At 42.1% G+C, this 16,839-nt stretch overlaps 1 protein-coding gene across 1 annotated transcript; it reads right to left on the minus strand.

The window, feature by feature from the left end:
* Positions 1–823: 823 nt before the first annotated feature.
* HSF5 (heat shock transcription factor 5) lies at positions 824–16,681 on the minus strand. The gene is made up of 6 exons (XM_061605149.1): positions 15,908–16,681; positions 10,023–10,394; positions 8,784–8,881; positions 5,522–6,052; positions 4,708–4,885; positions 824–2,833 (listed from the first exon to the last, which is right to left on the minus strand). Exons 1-6 carry the CDS (start codon positions 16,605–16,607, stop codon positions 2,763–2,765), a joined length of 1,950 nt encoding a protein of 649 aa, XP_061461133.1. The 5' UTR covers positions 16,608–16,681; the 3' UTR covers positions 824–2,762.
* Positions 16,682–16,839: the final 158 nt, after the last annotated feature.

The raw sequence follows: 16,839 nt of genomic DNA on the forward strand, positions 1-16,839 counted from the left end.
AGGTCACGATGATGTCAGAGACCTGGAATTCAACTATTATTCCCCTTTGACATCACTAGGTGAGTAATACTGTAGGGCAGACGGGAAACTTTAAAGCAAGATTGCAACCTGAAGTTGTAGCTTCACATGTAGTATATTGCACTGGTGATAACATTCAGGTTTCTAAAGCAGAGTAAAGAAACCCATGACCAAACCTAATTTTCCAGTAAACTCAATTGAATTACAGAGGAAAATTGCCTTTTCTTAAATAAGGGAAGGCAAACCGTTTTCAAAAATTGCCAGGATCCAAACATTTAGCCAGCTACATCCTTTGTACAGTTTTGGCAAGTTGATTACGGATATTTGTACTACAGTGTTTGAACTTTGATAGTTAATGATTTTTCATTATCTATGTTCTGTTATATATTATGGTTTCTAACTTCTTGTTTTAAATAAAGAGCAATAAAGAGTAACAGGGCTGTTCTTGTTCTGTGTTACATACACACACCCTGTTTTGCCTGCTCCAGAACATCCACGCTGTCAGGCTTCCAGCAGCACACAAGGGGAGTTCTGACAGTGGATACTGGTGTGTAGCTCCATCTTCGCTGGCAAAATGACAGTTCCACCACTTCTTAAGGCCTCTCAGCTCTTGCATCATCAAGACAGAATTGTGCCGTTACAGAATAACGTGACAATTCAATGGATACGTGCACTTTCCTTTCAGACTCTGTGGGTGGGGTGTTTTGTAATTCACTACACCATTTAAAATGAGTCTTTCTAGTAACAAACTAGCAAAACAGTAGGCTTCTTTGGAGTAGTCACTTTATTGTTTATTGACTACATACATCTGGGCTAAAAGGGTGGAAACACTGAGAAGGCTGTTCTGGAGAGTTACCCCGAGAGTTTTATTAGTTTCAGCAATAGTGCAGATTTCTATGCAGATTTCTTTACACAGTGTGAATGTCCTTTCTCTTTTGTCATCTTACAAATGCTCAAGAGTCAGTCAAGTCAAGTAATTGTGCCTATAAATATGGCAGGAGATCCAGCTCCTTGGCCTCTTTTAAAAACTAGCCTGTAGACAGGAAAAAGACAATAAATGCAACCGTTTCCTAATTTAGAGTTAAAACTGCAGACCCATGTGAAAGCTCTTACTTTACTGATCATCAAAAAGGACTACTGCAGATATTTTGCTATAATCCTATGCAGGCATGGCAAAGAAAAAACGTCATTTGCATTAATATGGATCAACACTAGTTTGAAGCTCAACAATAGTTGCCAACCTAGGCTGCATATATACCATACATTTAAAGCACATGGCTTCCCCCCAAGAATCCTGGGAAATGTAGTTTACCCCTCACACAACTACAATTCCCAGCACTCTTAACAAACTACAGTTCCCAGGATTCTTTGGGAGAAGCCACATGCTTTAAATGTTTGGTATGTATGCAGCCCTATTTTGGGTCCAGACAACAACATGAGCACAACATATACCACTCAAATCCAGCCTTTCAGAGATGGTGCTAGATATTGTTCCCAACTGCAATGGCATTTTTCCTCTCTATTTGACAGCTTGCCTTAAAATAATACTGGATTTCTAGATGGACACACAGGGCCTCAGAAGACTGATTGAGGGCCGTCTCAAAATATTCAGAATATCTGGAAATCTATGTAATGGCAGTTCTGAAGGAAATGATACCACATTAAGATCTGTCTGACTTGAGGCTCCAGCCGAGTTTGCACATCTGACCTTGGTTCATCCTGCCATTCACAAGGGTACTGGGAGATAATGGATGTAACAGAGCTATAAGTTGCAGATCTGTCTGTTCTCTCTGCTTTTTCAAGTACTTTCTTATGCATTTTTCACAGTTGTAGAAATCTGACTCTGAAAATATGAGTGAACAAGATTGAAGCACATTCTCACTGTGCTACATCATTCACACACATATATACTAATATACTTACAACACAAATAAATATCAGTACAAAGACATGGCTCTTTAAAATATATTATCAATAAATACAATTATGTTGAACAAGTTAAAATAGCTTGAGAAGACATATTTAAGCTAAGCAATATAGTAAAACAACAGTTGCCTTAACAATTTATTATAAAGTGCCTCTAGAATGAGGAAATTATTAAAACCCAAGAATGCTCCATTAACATAAAATATCCAGCAGCTGTACTCCTAGAAAGGCCAATACTTGCTATTGGAAAGGAACAAATGCAAGAAAGAGGAAAATGTCCTGTGTAATACCTAGAAAATGAGCTCATCTTTCCCAGAGTGCCTTTCCTATAATTGATGAGCCATTTGGACCTCAGATCCTGTGACCTCAAATTCCTTTGTGTTCAATTTGTTTTCTAAAAACCCTCTACCTTTAAATGGTCCACAAATGGAATCTGAACAGTCCTAGGGATGCGGGATGTTGCTGTTCGTTGCAACATAGTGTATATGTTCCAGTGCAAAACAAGAAACATTCCACATCTGGGACATCTCCCTGAGGGTGTTACGTTTTCCTATTTACCAAGAGACCAGGTTTTCTACTTGTATGTAATTTGGGCAAATAAATCAGGAGAAATTGACCAGTAAAATTATTAAAACCTACTAAAGAGGTATAATAAACACAATGGTGGGATTATTTAAATGTGAAACAAAAATGAGCATAGGAGGAGAGAATTTTGTTACTAACAACAGAAAAGCCTCCAAAGTCCTCCTGGCGTGAAAGGCACTGCTCTTCCCCAGCTGGCCACTACTCAGCATTTGCACATACTTTCCATCAAGTTCTCACTCCCTTAATTCTTCTTCCTTTGGAAAATGCTCTTGTTTGCAAGCCACATCCACTAGCAGATGTAGATCTAGGAAGAATGGAAAGGGCAATTCAATATCTCCGTTTGGAAGCATTTAAAATGTTAAAGAGGCAGGAAGGAGTGCTGACCCTTTCCCTTGCCAGTCACTTTCCCCCTGAAACTCCCTCACCAATCCCTGCCTTGTGGGGTTCCAGACCCATGTTGGTTAATTAAAAACAGTTCCAGAGCACTGGCAGCAATAACAGAAGCCCACTCCACAGTAAGTCAGAGCAGGGCTTTCAGTATGGCTGCCCGTTTTGCAGAACAGCATTCTGTTGAGGTATGATAGGCACCCACTATCAGTACTTTCTGGAAACAATTGAATACATTTTTGTTTTGACAAGCTTTTCCTGCAGGATGCAAGGATCTCAGCTTTGGGTGTTCATTCTGTATTGTTTTCAAACATATCTCGAGTTGTTTATGTACTGTTTTAAAACAGTTCTTAGCTGTATTTAAGATATATTTGTAAACTGCCTTGAGACACATGTAAAAGGCAATTCATAAATTAACAACAGCATTGGCTTTGGGCCAGGGAGTTCCAAGGAAAGATTAAGCTCTTCCTTTCTTCCACACCCTTGTTCAGTGCAAAGCACCCCTTACAGGGGTGACTTGCAAAGAAGACGAGGTGATCAAGATTTCATTACATGAGTGTAATGTTAACATGTAGTTTGTCCTCTACTCATCTAGAACAATGTCCTTTCGTTTATTTACATCATGTATTACTGACAGGGCTAACAGATATAACTCTGCCTCTTAATCATTGATCAGCAGCAGATCAGCAGATCCTACCCTCCCTCCCTCGGCTGCTCCCCTTTCATGCTCAGAGTCTTCCTTAGTCTCTTTGACCACAGCTAAAGGTTAAAAGGTTACATCGGAACCACTATTAAACAACTTCAACTCTTGGTTAGGAATGAACTCTGGTTAGTGTTAACCATCATTAATATTGGTGCCTGATGAACAAATAACTCCAAATCATCCAAGGAACAGAGGAAAGCCATATCCTAGTGGTGTATCCAGGAAGGGTGTGCATCAGCTCTGTGTGTGCCCTGAATTATCAAGGTGATTCAGGGAAGGTTCTCATATTTTTGGACCACACCAACAGGAAGGGTTCCTAAGGTGGATCAGGGACTCCCTAAGCTTCAGAGTTGCTCTAATGTTTCCTGGGGATCTCTGCTCTTTTCTCACCTTGCTTTCTCTTTTGCAAGTCAATGAACAGAACTCTCACAGAGAACAAGTTGGGGAGGGGGGCAGAAGTCCACTCTCCAGCAATTACTTAGAGTAATATGGTTCTTGCTGGGTGTATGTGTGAAATTTCCCCATTCCTCTCTTTCCTGGGGATCCATGCTCTTTTTTTCCACCCTGATCCCACCCCAATGATTCATATTGTACCCTCCCCCAGATGATAAACTCTGCACTTGCAGGAGAACCACTGCAGCTATCACTGTGAAATGTGGCAGCCTTCATCCCCTTAGAAGGAGAGACCATGCCTGTAAATTGAATTCAATTCTGGCAGATAACGAAAAAGCTGTAACCTTTTCATTTTTAAAAAATCAAACTTTAAAGGTACTCTGCATGAAAACTCCTGGATGATCTCACTACAAGTTGGCAGGCTTAATCCACTCGAGGGGTTTTTTTTTGCTATCCCTTAAATTACATTCACTTTTGTGAAAAGAAAAAAAAGTTACAGCCATTTTTAGATTTTGCATTATAGTGAATGGGGGAGGGGGGGTAGAGCTTCATTTTTGAGAGCTAATTCGGTCCTGAATAACTAGTCAAATTGGAAGGACACAAAGCAGCTGTCAAAACCTGTGGCCAGCACACACACCCAGTATCCAGTATAAATACATTTGTCTCAACAAACCCTGCAAACCTGCCATTCTTACCAGGGGATTTTCCCTTTTGTGAGCTGCTCCTTCTTTCTCTGCATTTGGTTTGCATAGATGAAACCGAATCTTTGGCACATTTGCTGAGAGGACCCACCTCTGAAATGAGGAATCCTATCTGCTCAGAAGACACAACGGTCTCTGATGGAATTGCCTGACACTTGATGCTGGGATCCTCCTTAAAAACAAAGCAAAAAAAAATCCCCCCCCATAAGGTATTCACATAAGTGTGCTTGTAATAGGTCCTGAAGAAGTTACTTCACAATAATTATTTCTAGCATTTATATCTTGCCCTTCCTCTAAGGAGACAAGATGGTGTATAGTGGTCTGTTTCCCCACACCCCATTTCCCCCCTCACAACTCTGTGAGGTAGGCTGGGCTAAGAGAAAACGAGTGGAGCAAGGTCAACCAGTGAGAGCTTACAGGCTGACTGGGGACTGAACCTAAGCCTCTCCAGTCTTACGCTGACACTGCATTAAATATTCAACCTGACACACACTATGAAATATTTGTGCCTAAATTCATACTGTTCTGGAAACTTTGGAAAGCAATCCATTTAAAGCAGGTGTGGAGAACCTTTGGCCCTCCAGATGTTGCTGAGATGCAACTCCTTAATTCCTGGCCATGCTTGCTGGGTCTGATGGGAATTGTAGTTCAGCAACATCTGGAGGGCCAAAGGTTCCCCACACCTGCTCTACAGTGCTGTGAAAAGGTACTTTGATTATAATTTAAATATTGGTTTGCTGCAGAAGAATATTCAGGCTAGGTTACCATTGCAGAATGTGGTACAGCTATGTGTCACATTACATCATACCTGTGGCTGACTGAAAGAAATTTCCTCCTGTACAAACACCATGGAAGACTGTGCTGAAGATTGGTTCAGAGGTTCTTTCAGCTTTGCTGGTGTCTGCTGTGGGGCTGCAGGTGGCTGCACTATTTGTGCTGCAGTACTCTCCACAGGTTCAGTGGTGTGGATAGTGTAAATAAACTCTGGTGACTGTGGCAAGGAGCATGCTATAGCTTGATCTGATTCCACCACAAAAGATGTAATATCTGAGCCCACAGGTGTCAGAGGTTCTAGGTGGCTGGCTTGACCTGAAGAAGGTGCATCACTGTTCCCTGGATTAACTAGTAACTGCTGGCCTCGGTTTGGCTGTGAAGTTGGACACTGGTTCTCCACTGGTTCCACTTTTACCATTTCCAGTTTGGGGGATGAATGCATCTCATCTACAATCTGGAAGACAGCCTCCAAGTTGACTTCTGTCTTTTTGTTTTCATCATTGGTATTGCAAGACCAATTAGAAGGCAAAAATTCAACAGGGTATGAAGACTGCATTGGTGGATTCTGGCAAGGCAAGGGAATGAATAAATACATTCTATTTATTAATTTTTGGCATTTATGTTCTCTCCGTTCAACATCATCTGCGCCCTTTACAAAACAATATAAAGTACCATCAAATCACACCACAAACATATATTAAACATTAATATTACTGTTCTGGCTTGGCTTCAGACACTTGCATTTGTCCAGTCAAATGAACCATCAGCCTGGTACAATCAGGTATAATTTACCAGTATGGAGGAGACAAGGGTCACAAAGCACCATTAAAGGTTAGGAACATACAACTATAGAATGCTGCTTATATCAAGTCAGACCCCTGATCCATCTAGCTCAGTATTTCCACAGAAATGTTTTATTTTGATACTGTGAACACAATTGTTTTCTTACAGATTGTGATGGCAAGGACTGTATCCTGTGCTGTGAGAGAAGAGAGGCAAGCAAGGCAAGCAAACCAAGCCCTCCTTGTTAACATTGCTGCTGCCACCAAGTGGATATCTTTATTTTTCTCCAGCTGCCTCCCCAAGCAGCCTTTTAACCTTGACTTTAACTGACCCAACCTACTCCCTATACTGGTTAAAGTTGCATGGCAATTAGATGTGGAGTAAATAACAAGGTCTCAGATAACATTTTTCTAAAACAAGATATGCTTTAAGGTTTTCATAAGCCAAAAAGTTAAACAGTTTGAGAAAGTGATTTTAGAAGAAAAAGTAATTTTCCAGTTTGAGGAGTTGCCCATAACAGCAGATACAAATAAAGAGAGACATCTGCACCCAGCTGTACCTATTCTAGAAAGTTTCCATAACCAAGTCAATACCTATCAATATGCATCCCATAGTTCAGTCTCTCAATCCCTTCAGGGTCCTCATCTGGTTTCTTCCTCCTGCAGCTCAAATCCATCTCTTCAAGTTTCTGATCCCATAACTCTTTTTCTCTTTAGTTCTACAACTACAGTACCTATACCCACCCTATTTTCCAATTTGACTTATATGCAATATTGCCACTTTCCTTCCCCGCTCCAAACTTTTAGCCCATCAGGACAGCAGGCTCCTAGATAAGTTTCTCTTTTCACTTAATTGTCAGACACCCAGACAGCATCTTTGATTTTCCTGTGCAGAACATCCTGGCAAAACATTCCCTTAAATTTTTAACCTTCCTTTGAACTTTTGACCTTCTGGTGCAGGAGAATCTTTAAAGCAAAAAGCAACCATTTTACACACAAAAATTAAACAGAAAATTGCTGAAAGTCCTAATCCTTTACACAGGCATGCACACTATCAGTTTATAAGGCTTGTTTTTTTAAAAGCTTTATTCAATGCTTATTTGCAAAATACAAACTAGGCATTGTTGAGCAAATTTCTGCCATATAAATTTATAATATCTGTGCTTATTTCTTTTGTTTTTTAAAAATTGAAACAATACTGTGCATTAACAACTTTTTATTGTTATTTTTATCGAATTTTAGGTAGCAGAAAAGACAACTAAATTAACTTATCAAAAAAGAGTGATCTGCAACCTTCAAGAAGACAAATTTATAGAAAGATTGGCATTTACATATTTTTTGGAATGGAAAGATTGATAACACTTCACCCTACAACATTTTCTCATTAATTTAATTAATCAGGCTTAATCTTTCAATGTGGAATAAGAATATATGGATATAAGATGTTGGTAAAATTTAGCATAAACCTCTTTTTATATTTCAGAGGTGTCCTCTTCTGATGTTTTTCTATCAGAAAACTTGTAAATTAAGAAATAGTGTGTAAACTATTTATATTGTTTTGGAGCCAAATGGATTAATATATGAGTACTCAAAACAATTTATTTAAGTTGATGTTTTAAAATCTTTTTGTAAAAAAGAAAATACTTTTAGAATCTTTTAACATGTTTGTAAGGAAACTATAATTCTGGGCACCACCCTTTAAGAAGGATAATGACAAACTCGAATGCATCCAGAAGAAGGTGACCAGGATGGGGAGGATTTGGAAACAAAGTCCTATGTGGAATGGTTGAAAGATCTGAGTATGTTTAGCCTAGAACAGAGAAGATTAAGGGGAGACATGAAAGTGACTTTCAGATAACTGAAGGGATGTAATGCAGGAGACAAAGCTGACTTGTTCTCTGTTATTTCAGAGGATAGGACTAGGAGGACCAATGAGTGGAAATTGCAGGGAAGCAGATTTCAGATAAATATTTATGAGAAATATCCTAATGGTAAGAGTTGTTCGACAGTAAAAGAGACTGCGTTGGGAGGTGGTGGCATTTCCTTTGCTGGAGTTCTTTAAGCAGTGGCTGGATGGCTGTCAGGTCAGGGATATTGTAGTTGTCATATCCTGCATTGCAGATCCCATACTGACTAGATAACCTCCAAGGTCTCTTCCAACTTGATTTTATGAAATGTTACCCTTTCACTCATTTTTCTATTTTGCAACAAGCAATTTCTTATGCATTGGTATGTAGCTGAAGTAACTCATCAGAATGAAACTTACCACTCTTCACACATGAGCTAGCATCCAAAGACATGTTCAACTTGTTTTGCATGACCAAGGAAGCTTGTGTTTCTCAAACTATAGCTCCTCTCTTACATATGGCAAGCCAGAGGAGAGTTTCAAAAAAAAGTTTGTGATGTGCACATGAGAAGAGTCTGTTATTCAAAAAATCAAAGTCATATATCATACTAGGTATGCCTAAAGTGTCTCACTGGATCCTGGTCAATGTGCTCATTTATGTGACTCACCTGAAAATAACTGCAGTGTGTATAGGTTGAGGCTGTTGGACTAGCACAGCCACTTAAGGGATCCATATGGGTAGGTGGAGAGCAACATTGTAATACAGCTGGAAAGAAAACAAAGTAAAAATAAAAGGCTTTCCCAACCATTAAAAAACCATATTGCTTTGTATTTTTAATATTTATTATAGTTCTAGCTCCAGACTGGCACCGATAATATTCTATCTGCATATAATGGAGAGGGAACAGCCCAGCTTAATACTGTGTGGCACAGTATCAGAAAGAAGGCATGCACAGTTTCAAAAATAGCAGGGCACTCTTGCTGGAGCAGGGAGTTTCTTTGCTGAAGTTTGCTATTATTTCCATTTTTACAATGAGCACTCCCCACGCTTCGCTGGTAAGTATATGGTCTTGCTCAAAATGCCTGGATTTTAATGTATGAATAAATGTCTATCATGTTTTGTTTTCAATATTCTTTTTTAATTTACAAGGTATTAACATCAAACATGAAAAAGAAACAATAAAATGTATCCAGAATTTCACTCAATGGCATGTATGGGTGGATTTGTGCTGTTTTTGCTAGTGATGTTACAAGCACACTTTAAAAGGTGTGTAACCATCATGCAACCATATTCCATGCTGCACTCATTTATTATTTATTTAATAGATACAAATCCTGTTTTGGGGTAGTGTCCTCAAAGCAGCTAACCACATTCATAAAACACAACAGGGCTCCTCCAGATGACCTGTTTATTGGGTGTTCGTTTATTGAGTACATAAAGCTTACATGGAGGTTAGACTATATCTGGTCTTTATTGAGCATTTGTTCTGATTTGTTTGTGGGAAAGTTATATGACAATAAACATTCATTTTGGTTGCCTGAAGGGTGTTGACACATCTTCAGGGTGTTTACAAAATAAGAGAACTGCTTATTTAACCCTAGCAAGACCGAAAACAGTTCACTGTCATCCTGGCACACTAATTTGCTCCAAAGAATAGAGCCGCAAGCTATGAGTCCCATGCTAGAAGTGCCTGCTGCAGGGAAAATCACACCTAGAAAGCACAAGCAATATGCAACGTATATTGGCAAAAAGGCCCCATGGGGGCTACTATCCTATCTCACGCAGGGAAATTCCTTTCTAACCTGAGTATGGGGATCACCTAGACTCAGGGCTGGTCTACTTTCTACCCACACTACATTAAAGCACATTTTATGGTTTTTTTTCTGAAATAACTAGAACATGTTACCTGTTGGGTAGTAAGCTTGGGAGTATGGTGCTGAAGCTGCATAACTGGTATATTTCTGGGAAGACGCAGCCATAGTCTGTGGCCCTTGCTGAATGTGCACTGATGTAGCGCTGGGCTGCAGAGTGTAAGTTACCTCAGTTGGAAACCTCTGGAGCACAGGAAATGGAACTCCTTTGTCTGAAAAAGTCGATGTCTCCACCTGCCCTGGGAGCATCCCAAGGGAGTTCTGCCATGTTCTGGGAGGAAGAGGAGTCCGTTCTGAACCTTTCAGTGGAAAGGTATTTTGGTTGTGAGATGATGGCGACAGGTATGAGTATGGAGATAAGCTGTCTCGCCGAAAAGACCGGTGAAACTGTCCTAAAGTCAGTGGCGCTGCATAGGGGGAGGGAGGGAAAGGAGAGATTCACTAGGTTACCAAACATAAGCCATAATGCCTGCCATGTCCCATACTCACTTCTAAGTAAATTTACCTCAGGACAAGTTTGTATTTCAAATTTTACAATGACTAATACTCAAAAGACGTATCTCCCTAGTGAAGGGAAGATTACCCCACTTGAGTAAGCTTATAACTATGAATGAGGCAGAAATTGGATTTTGTTTGTATTTTAATGAGAAATGACCTATTTCACATTTCTTTAACTAATACGTGAATCAAAGCACAGCTATCGTTTAGTATTCACTTCTCTGAATTTTGCAATGCCATTCTCCAACTAGCTAATGTGGAAAAATGCACATATTGGGGGAAATGTGCATAAAAATGCAAATATTAGTGAAAATAACATACAAAAATTCATTATATTACAGGAATTGCTTTCAAACAAGTGCATATGCCAAAACTAATTGTATATAATAATGTGTTTGTTAGGAGAAATTTACATTAAAGTGCTGCCAAATTTTCATGAGGGTTTAAAAAAACCTCACAAATTGCTGTGGAAATGTGGAAAACAGAATTTAAAATTGGAAAAACTGAGAAACCAAGAGAAACCAAAATTGACAGGTATCTCCATCCCTACATATAGCCTTGCTCCAAGATTTCATTAAAGAGGAGCCCTTCCGGCTTTTCACATCAAACCGGCAGCACAGTATAACCACAGAACAAATAAAAGTTTAAATTTTAGAGTGACATACAGCCTGAACTTCCAGTTCGGAATTCAATGATGCCATTTAGATGGCATGCACGACCACAATGTCAATAGATTGACTTTACCACTACATTGCTTTTGACTGATATGTTCAAATTGACACTGGAAGCACCCAGTTCGACAGGGGCTCCTTGTATAGTTTTATATATTAGCATATTTGTATCCTGCACCTCAAAAAAAATTATCCCAGGGCCGTTTACAAATATACAAACTATTATTATTAAAATTTAAAATAAAGAAACAAAAACACAATTAAAAGCAACAAATGTGCAAAATAAACAAAAACAAACACCAGAGATTAATATTTACAATTAAAAGTACTGAGAAAGTAAAGAGAGTTTCAACTAATACCAAAACAACATCAGCATGGCTGCCAGGTGAGCACCTTTAAGAAGAGTATTCCACAAATGGTATTGTCATCTTGGGCTCTCTTTGGGATGAAGAGTGGGATAGAAATTTAATAATGAAAATAAAGTAAATGGGGTGCCATCACCCTTTCCCTTGGATGCTCCCTGCCATAATGCTGACTGCAGGGGCAAACAGAGGAGGACAATCAATAATAATCTCAGTATATGGGCACATTTGTGTGAAAATAGGTGTTCCTGCAGGTATTCTAGTCTCAAGCTGTGAAGGACTCTAAAGGTGAGCACCAGCATACTGAACTGGGTTAAGAAACTGAGCAGGCCATTCAGACAATGCCTCCAAACACCATATCCTGGGAAGAATGCTGTTGCAGGCTTGATGTGGCTGCTGCTAGGCCACTATAAGAACAGGAGCTGGACTGGATAAGCTTTTAGTCTGATCTGGCTCTTATATGTTACCAAATGGTGGTTTTAAAAAAACAAAAACAAAACTAACCAGTTTCTAAAGCTTCTACAAGGGCAACCCCACATACAATGGGCTCCTACTGGGAGAACATGCGGGATATAAATCTAATAAATAAATAAACAATGCATTATAGTAGTCCAGTCTAGAGGTATATTACTGTAGGCTGATACAATGCTGCACCTGTTCCTGTGCTGCAGCTCTGACCATGGTGACACAAGCCTTTGTTGTTATGTGCCTTCAAGTCGATTGTGACTTATGGCAACCCTATGAATCAGTGACCTCCAATAGCAGACACATGCCTAAGTTATATCATATCTGGATTGTTACAGTATGTTCTATGTGGAGATACCCTTCAAAAGTGTCCAGAAACTACCATTGGTCTAGAATGCTGTAGCCAGGCTGTTTACAGAGAGCATTTATCGAGTGCATACAACTCCTTTATTGAAACAATTCCACGGGCTTCCATTGCGTTTCTGGGCTCAAATCAACATACTCGTGATGACCATTAAAGCTCTGCATGGCTTGGGACCAGGATATCTGAAGGACTGCCTCCTCCTGTACAAACCTGCCTACTAAGATTTTTGACAGAAGCCTCCAGTGTGCCTCCCTTAGGTGGGACCAGGGAGAGGGCCTTTACAGTGGATGCACTCAGGCTGAGGACCTACCTCCCAAAGGCTAGTCTTGCCTGCCATTTAATGGCCTTGTACTGGTGTGTTAAAACTTTCCTTTTCAGGAATGCTTTTTCACCACGAGAGGTTGTCTTCATGTTATTTTTTTTAAGTTTCCTAGAAGCTAGCTGATTATTTTTAATGGCTGTTTGTATTTATCTTTTTATTCTGCTGTTTTAGCATTTTTACTGCGGAACTGTCAACATTATTTTAATTTAGGCTAGGCATTTCTATCTCTGAAATGGCTGAAAGTGCTGTTAGCCACTGCAGGGATAGAAATGCCTAGCCTTTAGAACATTTGCCTGGGATTTGCATCCTATAATGTGACAGTGGAATAGAGCTGATCTACAGGGGTATAGAAAATAGAATTTTCTCCCCAGACTGTGGTGGGGAAAGATGGATATGAATAAAAAATACCATATTCTGTTAAAAATGGAGGGCAGGCAATCTCCAACCAATTGCCTCTCTTCCTGTTTCCTTTCCATTTATTTACTGGGGATATAAATCGTTCTCTTGGGGTTAGGGCACCAAATATTTTGCAAACTTTCTTCACCTTACTGGGTATGGAAGAGAGGAGAGAAACAAGGTTTTGCTTGATGTGAACATTGCTTAGTTGTAGAGGCTATAAAAAGATATTGGAATGTTCTTATTTGGGACAGTGAGGAGAGTACTAGAGGAGGAAGAGTGGGACAATGGCTGGGATGAGAAAGAGTCCAGTCAAGACCCGAGTATGGGGCACTGTGGGGCAATGAATGCTTCTTTATGGAGTTGCTCTATTTTCTCTTGAACAAAAACCCTAATTAGGAAAAACTAGTGATAGTAGGAGATAGCATGATGCAAACTGCACCAGCTACTTGCAGTACCTTGTGACAGTGTAAAAAATGTACTGGTTCACTTACATTTGTAGGCATATCTGCACAATAATACAATCAGCATAACCACCTGTTTGTCCTCAAAGAACCTCATAAACTAGCCCTGACTGGGATCTTAGGCTCTTTGCAAAAATAGTTTCCAATGTGCTTTGAGCAAAATGGTTTAATCTGGTTGAAATTTACGGTATAGGAAGCACAGCATCAGGAGGGGGCAGTTATTCTGGACTAATTTGTCACAGAAATGAATTCAACTCTCCTCTCTATTGCAGTGATGTAAATAAAGATCTCTGGTGTTGGAGCAGTCTTCTCAGCCACAGCACAGCACAGCGCTTGAACATGTGGAATGGGACAGGGAAGGAGGTGGAGCACCTCCCACCACACGCAGTCTTTTAGTTAGCCTAGACAGAATATGACTTTGTGAACATCCTGTGATCTTGTTTTCTGAAGGCTGCACGCTTAAGATAACTTAACAGAAAGCAGACACCTAGGGAGATGCTTTAACTTTTCTGTGTACTCACAAGCAGGGCAGCTTAAGAACGGTAACAGAATGAATTTTCCTGGTACCCTTTCAATAAGTGCACATGAATGCAGTGTGGACTCAAACAGAGTTTTTGTGATTATAGATCCAGAGCGTGGGCATTAATTAGGAGCAAGAGGATGTGCTTCGGGACATTGTAAAACTGAAGGGAATGGCATAAAATCACTTGGAAAAAGGCAACACTGATTTCAATCGGTGTACTTTCAAACCCCAGGAAATTTGGGAGGGGCAGATCTGTGAGTGAGACTATGGCCACATGTGGTGCCTGGACGCTTTCAACTTCTGTGTGGGAGTCAATCATGAGGGGCTTAATCTGAATGCCAGAACTCAGCTCTGGTACTCTCATGACATGTGTATTCTACATCAGCACTGAGTAACCACAGCCACTGTGCACACAACTTGCCATGTTATCTGGGTCCTTAAAGCAAGACTTCCATGGAGGAACTCAAGCTAATTTTGTTATAGGGGGCCATGCACATACAGTCCAGTGCTGTGTATTCTTGAGTGGCAACAGCTCTCCATGGTGTGTTTAAAAACAAAATGGGTAGCCGTGTTTTTTTTTTTTTGCTGCAGCAGACTAAAAATTTTATGGCATCTTGAAGACTTAATACATTTACTGTTACATAAACTTCTGTAGATTACTGTCCACTTCATGAAATGTTATTTTCCAGTGGGGAAGGTATATGGTTGGGGGAAAATATGGTGCCAATACGTGGTTGGGGGACTGTAAACTGTGGGTGGGATTGTAAACAGTGAGGTCAGAAGGGAATAAAATGCTGAAAATCCAGATGGTGAGTTATGTTACTGATAGTGGCCATTCACAAACAGTTGTTAACGTAAAACATCCTGGTGTTAGAAGGCCAATTACTACATGCATACCAGAATACCTGTGTTATCAATAATTGCTTTTTGTGAATGGCCACTGTAATTATTACAGCCTTCTGGCCTCACTGTTCACCCTATCATGTACTTATTTTGTGTATGTAAAATATACACATGCAAGTGTCAACTGTGGATGCTTCATGAATCTGATGGAACTGGAATCTAGGCCACAAAAGCTGATGTCACGATAAAAAATTTCTCATCTTTTATGGTGCATGGTCAGAAATAAGGGACACACCAATGTGCATACGTTTTGGGTGTATGCAAAAATACTTTTTGTTTATCCAAGTTTTTTCAGACCGGTGCTATTGCTCTGTATTATTACTGGCTACTATGAAATTATATTTCCCGTTTTTGTTTCATTGTGCCTATCGTATGCCTTTTCTTTGCACAGTGCTTTGGGATTTTTAAATATGACAAAGCTGTCTGTTAAGCATTTTAAACGATGAACAGGGCAATCCTAACTGCCCATTCAGAAGTAAGCTCTACTAAATTCAACAGGACTTACTGCCAGGCACTTGGGGTTAGGACTGCAGCCTACATAAATTGGTAAAAAGGGTGCCACAAGGCTATCCTTGTTACAAACCAGATCAGGGGTTTCTAACCTGGGACCATGGATGGGCTTTCAGGAGCTCCATGAACCAGGCACAAAAACGATTTCCCCCCTTTGATTCATATGCCAAATTTTGTGTATGTGTTTATGTGCATTTTTCTGGAGAGGGGATCCACCGCTTTCATCAGATTTCCCCCAAAAGGTTAAGAATCACTACACGATGCTGGGGGGGAGGAGAGCTCTGGAGGCTCCCCCGATGGCCTGTCTCCCTCAAGCAGGCTGTGGTTACACAGGGGTGTGGTGTACTCTGCCCATGCTCAAGAGCCGCGCCTTGTAGTGCAGCAGAGAGAAGGAGGTGGCGGCGCTGATGGCTGTGGCGGCCCTTTTCCTCTTTTCTCTCACCGGGCTTGCTGTCGCTACTCTTGGCGCCTGCCCCGGCGGAAGCAGCGGCGGCCTGCCCCGCGGGGGCGTTGTGCTGCTGGGCCAGGAGGGCCTCCCCGCCGTGCAGGGAGGTGCTGAGGAGGCGCTGGAAGCGGTTGGGCGGCCGGCTGGTGACCTCCAGGCCGGCGGCCAGCTTGGCCTTGTTGGCGCTGGTCAGGCGCTTGAGGTGCACCAGCAGGTCCGGCCGGTCGCGGCGGAAGTGCGGGCTGTGGAAGTGGTGCAGGGGCCCGCCGGGGGCCGAGGCCGACCCACCGCCGCCGCCCGACGGCCCTCCGCCGCCCCCGCCGCCTCCGGGCGGGCCCAGCACCACTTTCCGGAAGCCGTACAGGTTGAGCTGCCGGATGAAGCTGGTGAAGTTGGTGGTCTTGAAGAGCTCCGGCGAGGCCTGAGGCGCCGAGGGGACGCCGCCGGAGGACGAGGAGGAGGAAGGCGAGGCCGAAGCGGCCGCGGCGTCGCCGCCCGGCCCGCCTCCCCCGGCAACGGCCGCCGCCCCCCCGGCGCCCAGCAGCTCGGCCTCGAACAAGGGCTGGTCGATGAGCAGCCCCTCCCCGCGGGCGTCCCAGCGGATGGAGCGGAAGCGCGGGCTGTTCACCAGCCGCCACAGCTTGGCCGGGAAGTTGTTGGGGTTGATGGGCGCCGTCGACAGCAGCGGGTCCTCCATGGCGGCGGCGACGACGCCTCGGCCTCGCCCGCTTGCGCTCGGCCTCTGCGGGGCGCGCGAAGAAGCCCCCTTCCCCTCCCGCCCTCGGGGCCCAACGGCCGCTGGAAGGAGCCCGCGCGCGAGGCCGGCCGGCCGGCTTGCTCCCAACGGACGCCGCCGTCAATCATCGCGGACGCCGCCGGGGCGCGAGCTCGGGCCGCGCTTCTTCTCCCGCCAAAAGAGACCCAACAAC

Source organism: Rhineura floridana, chromosome 21 (genome assembly GCF_030035675.1).
Source record: "Rhineura floridana isolate rRhiFlo1 chromosome 21, rRhiFlo1.hap2, whole genome shotgun sequence".
Lineage (NCBI taxonomy): Eukaryota > Metazoa > Chordata > Lepidosauria > Squamata > Rhineuridae > Rhineura > Rhineura floridana.

What these genes read in the sequence shown, in the direction of transcription:
- HSF5 (XM_061605149.1), bottom strand. Translation starts at nt 16,607, where the DNA reads ATGGAGGACCCGCTGCTGTCGACGGCGCCCATCAACCCCAACAACTTC. An exon ending in GAGTAGCGACAGCAAGCCCG is followed by an intron (nt 10,395 to 15,907) that starts GTGAGAGAAAAG and finishes CCCCCTATGCAG; the next exon opens with CGCCACTGACTTTAGGACAG. An exon ending in CACACTGCAGTTATTTTCAG is followed by an intron (nt 6,053 to 8,783) that starts GTGAGTCACATA and finishes TTGCCTTGCCAG; the next exon opens with AATCCACCAATGCAGTCTTC.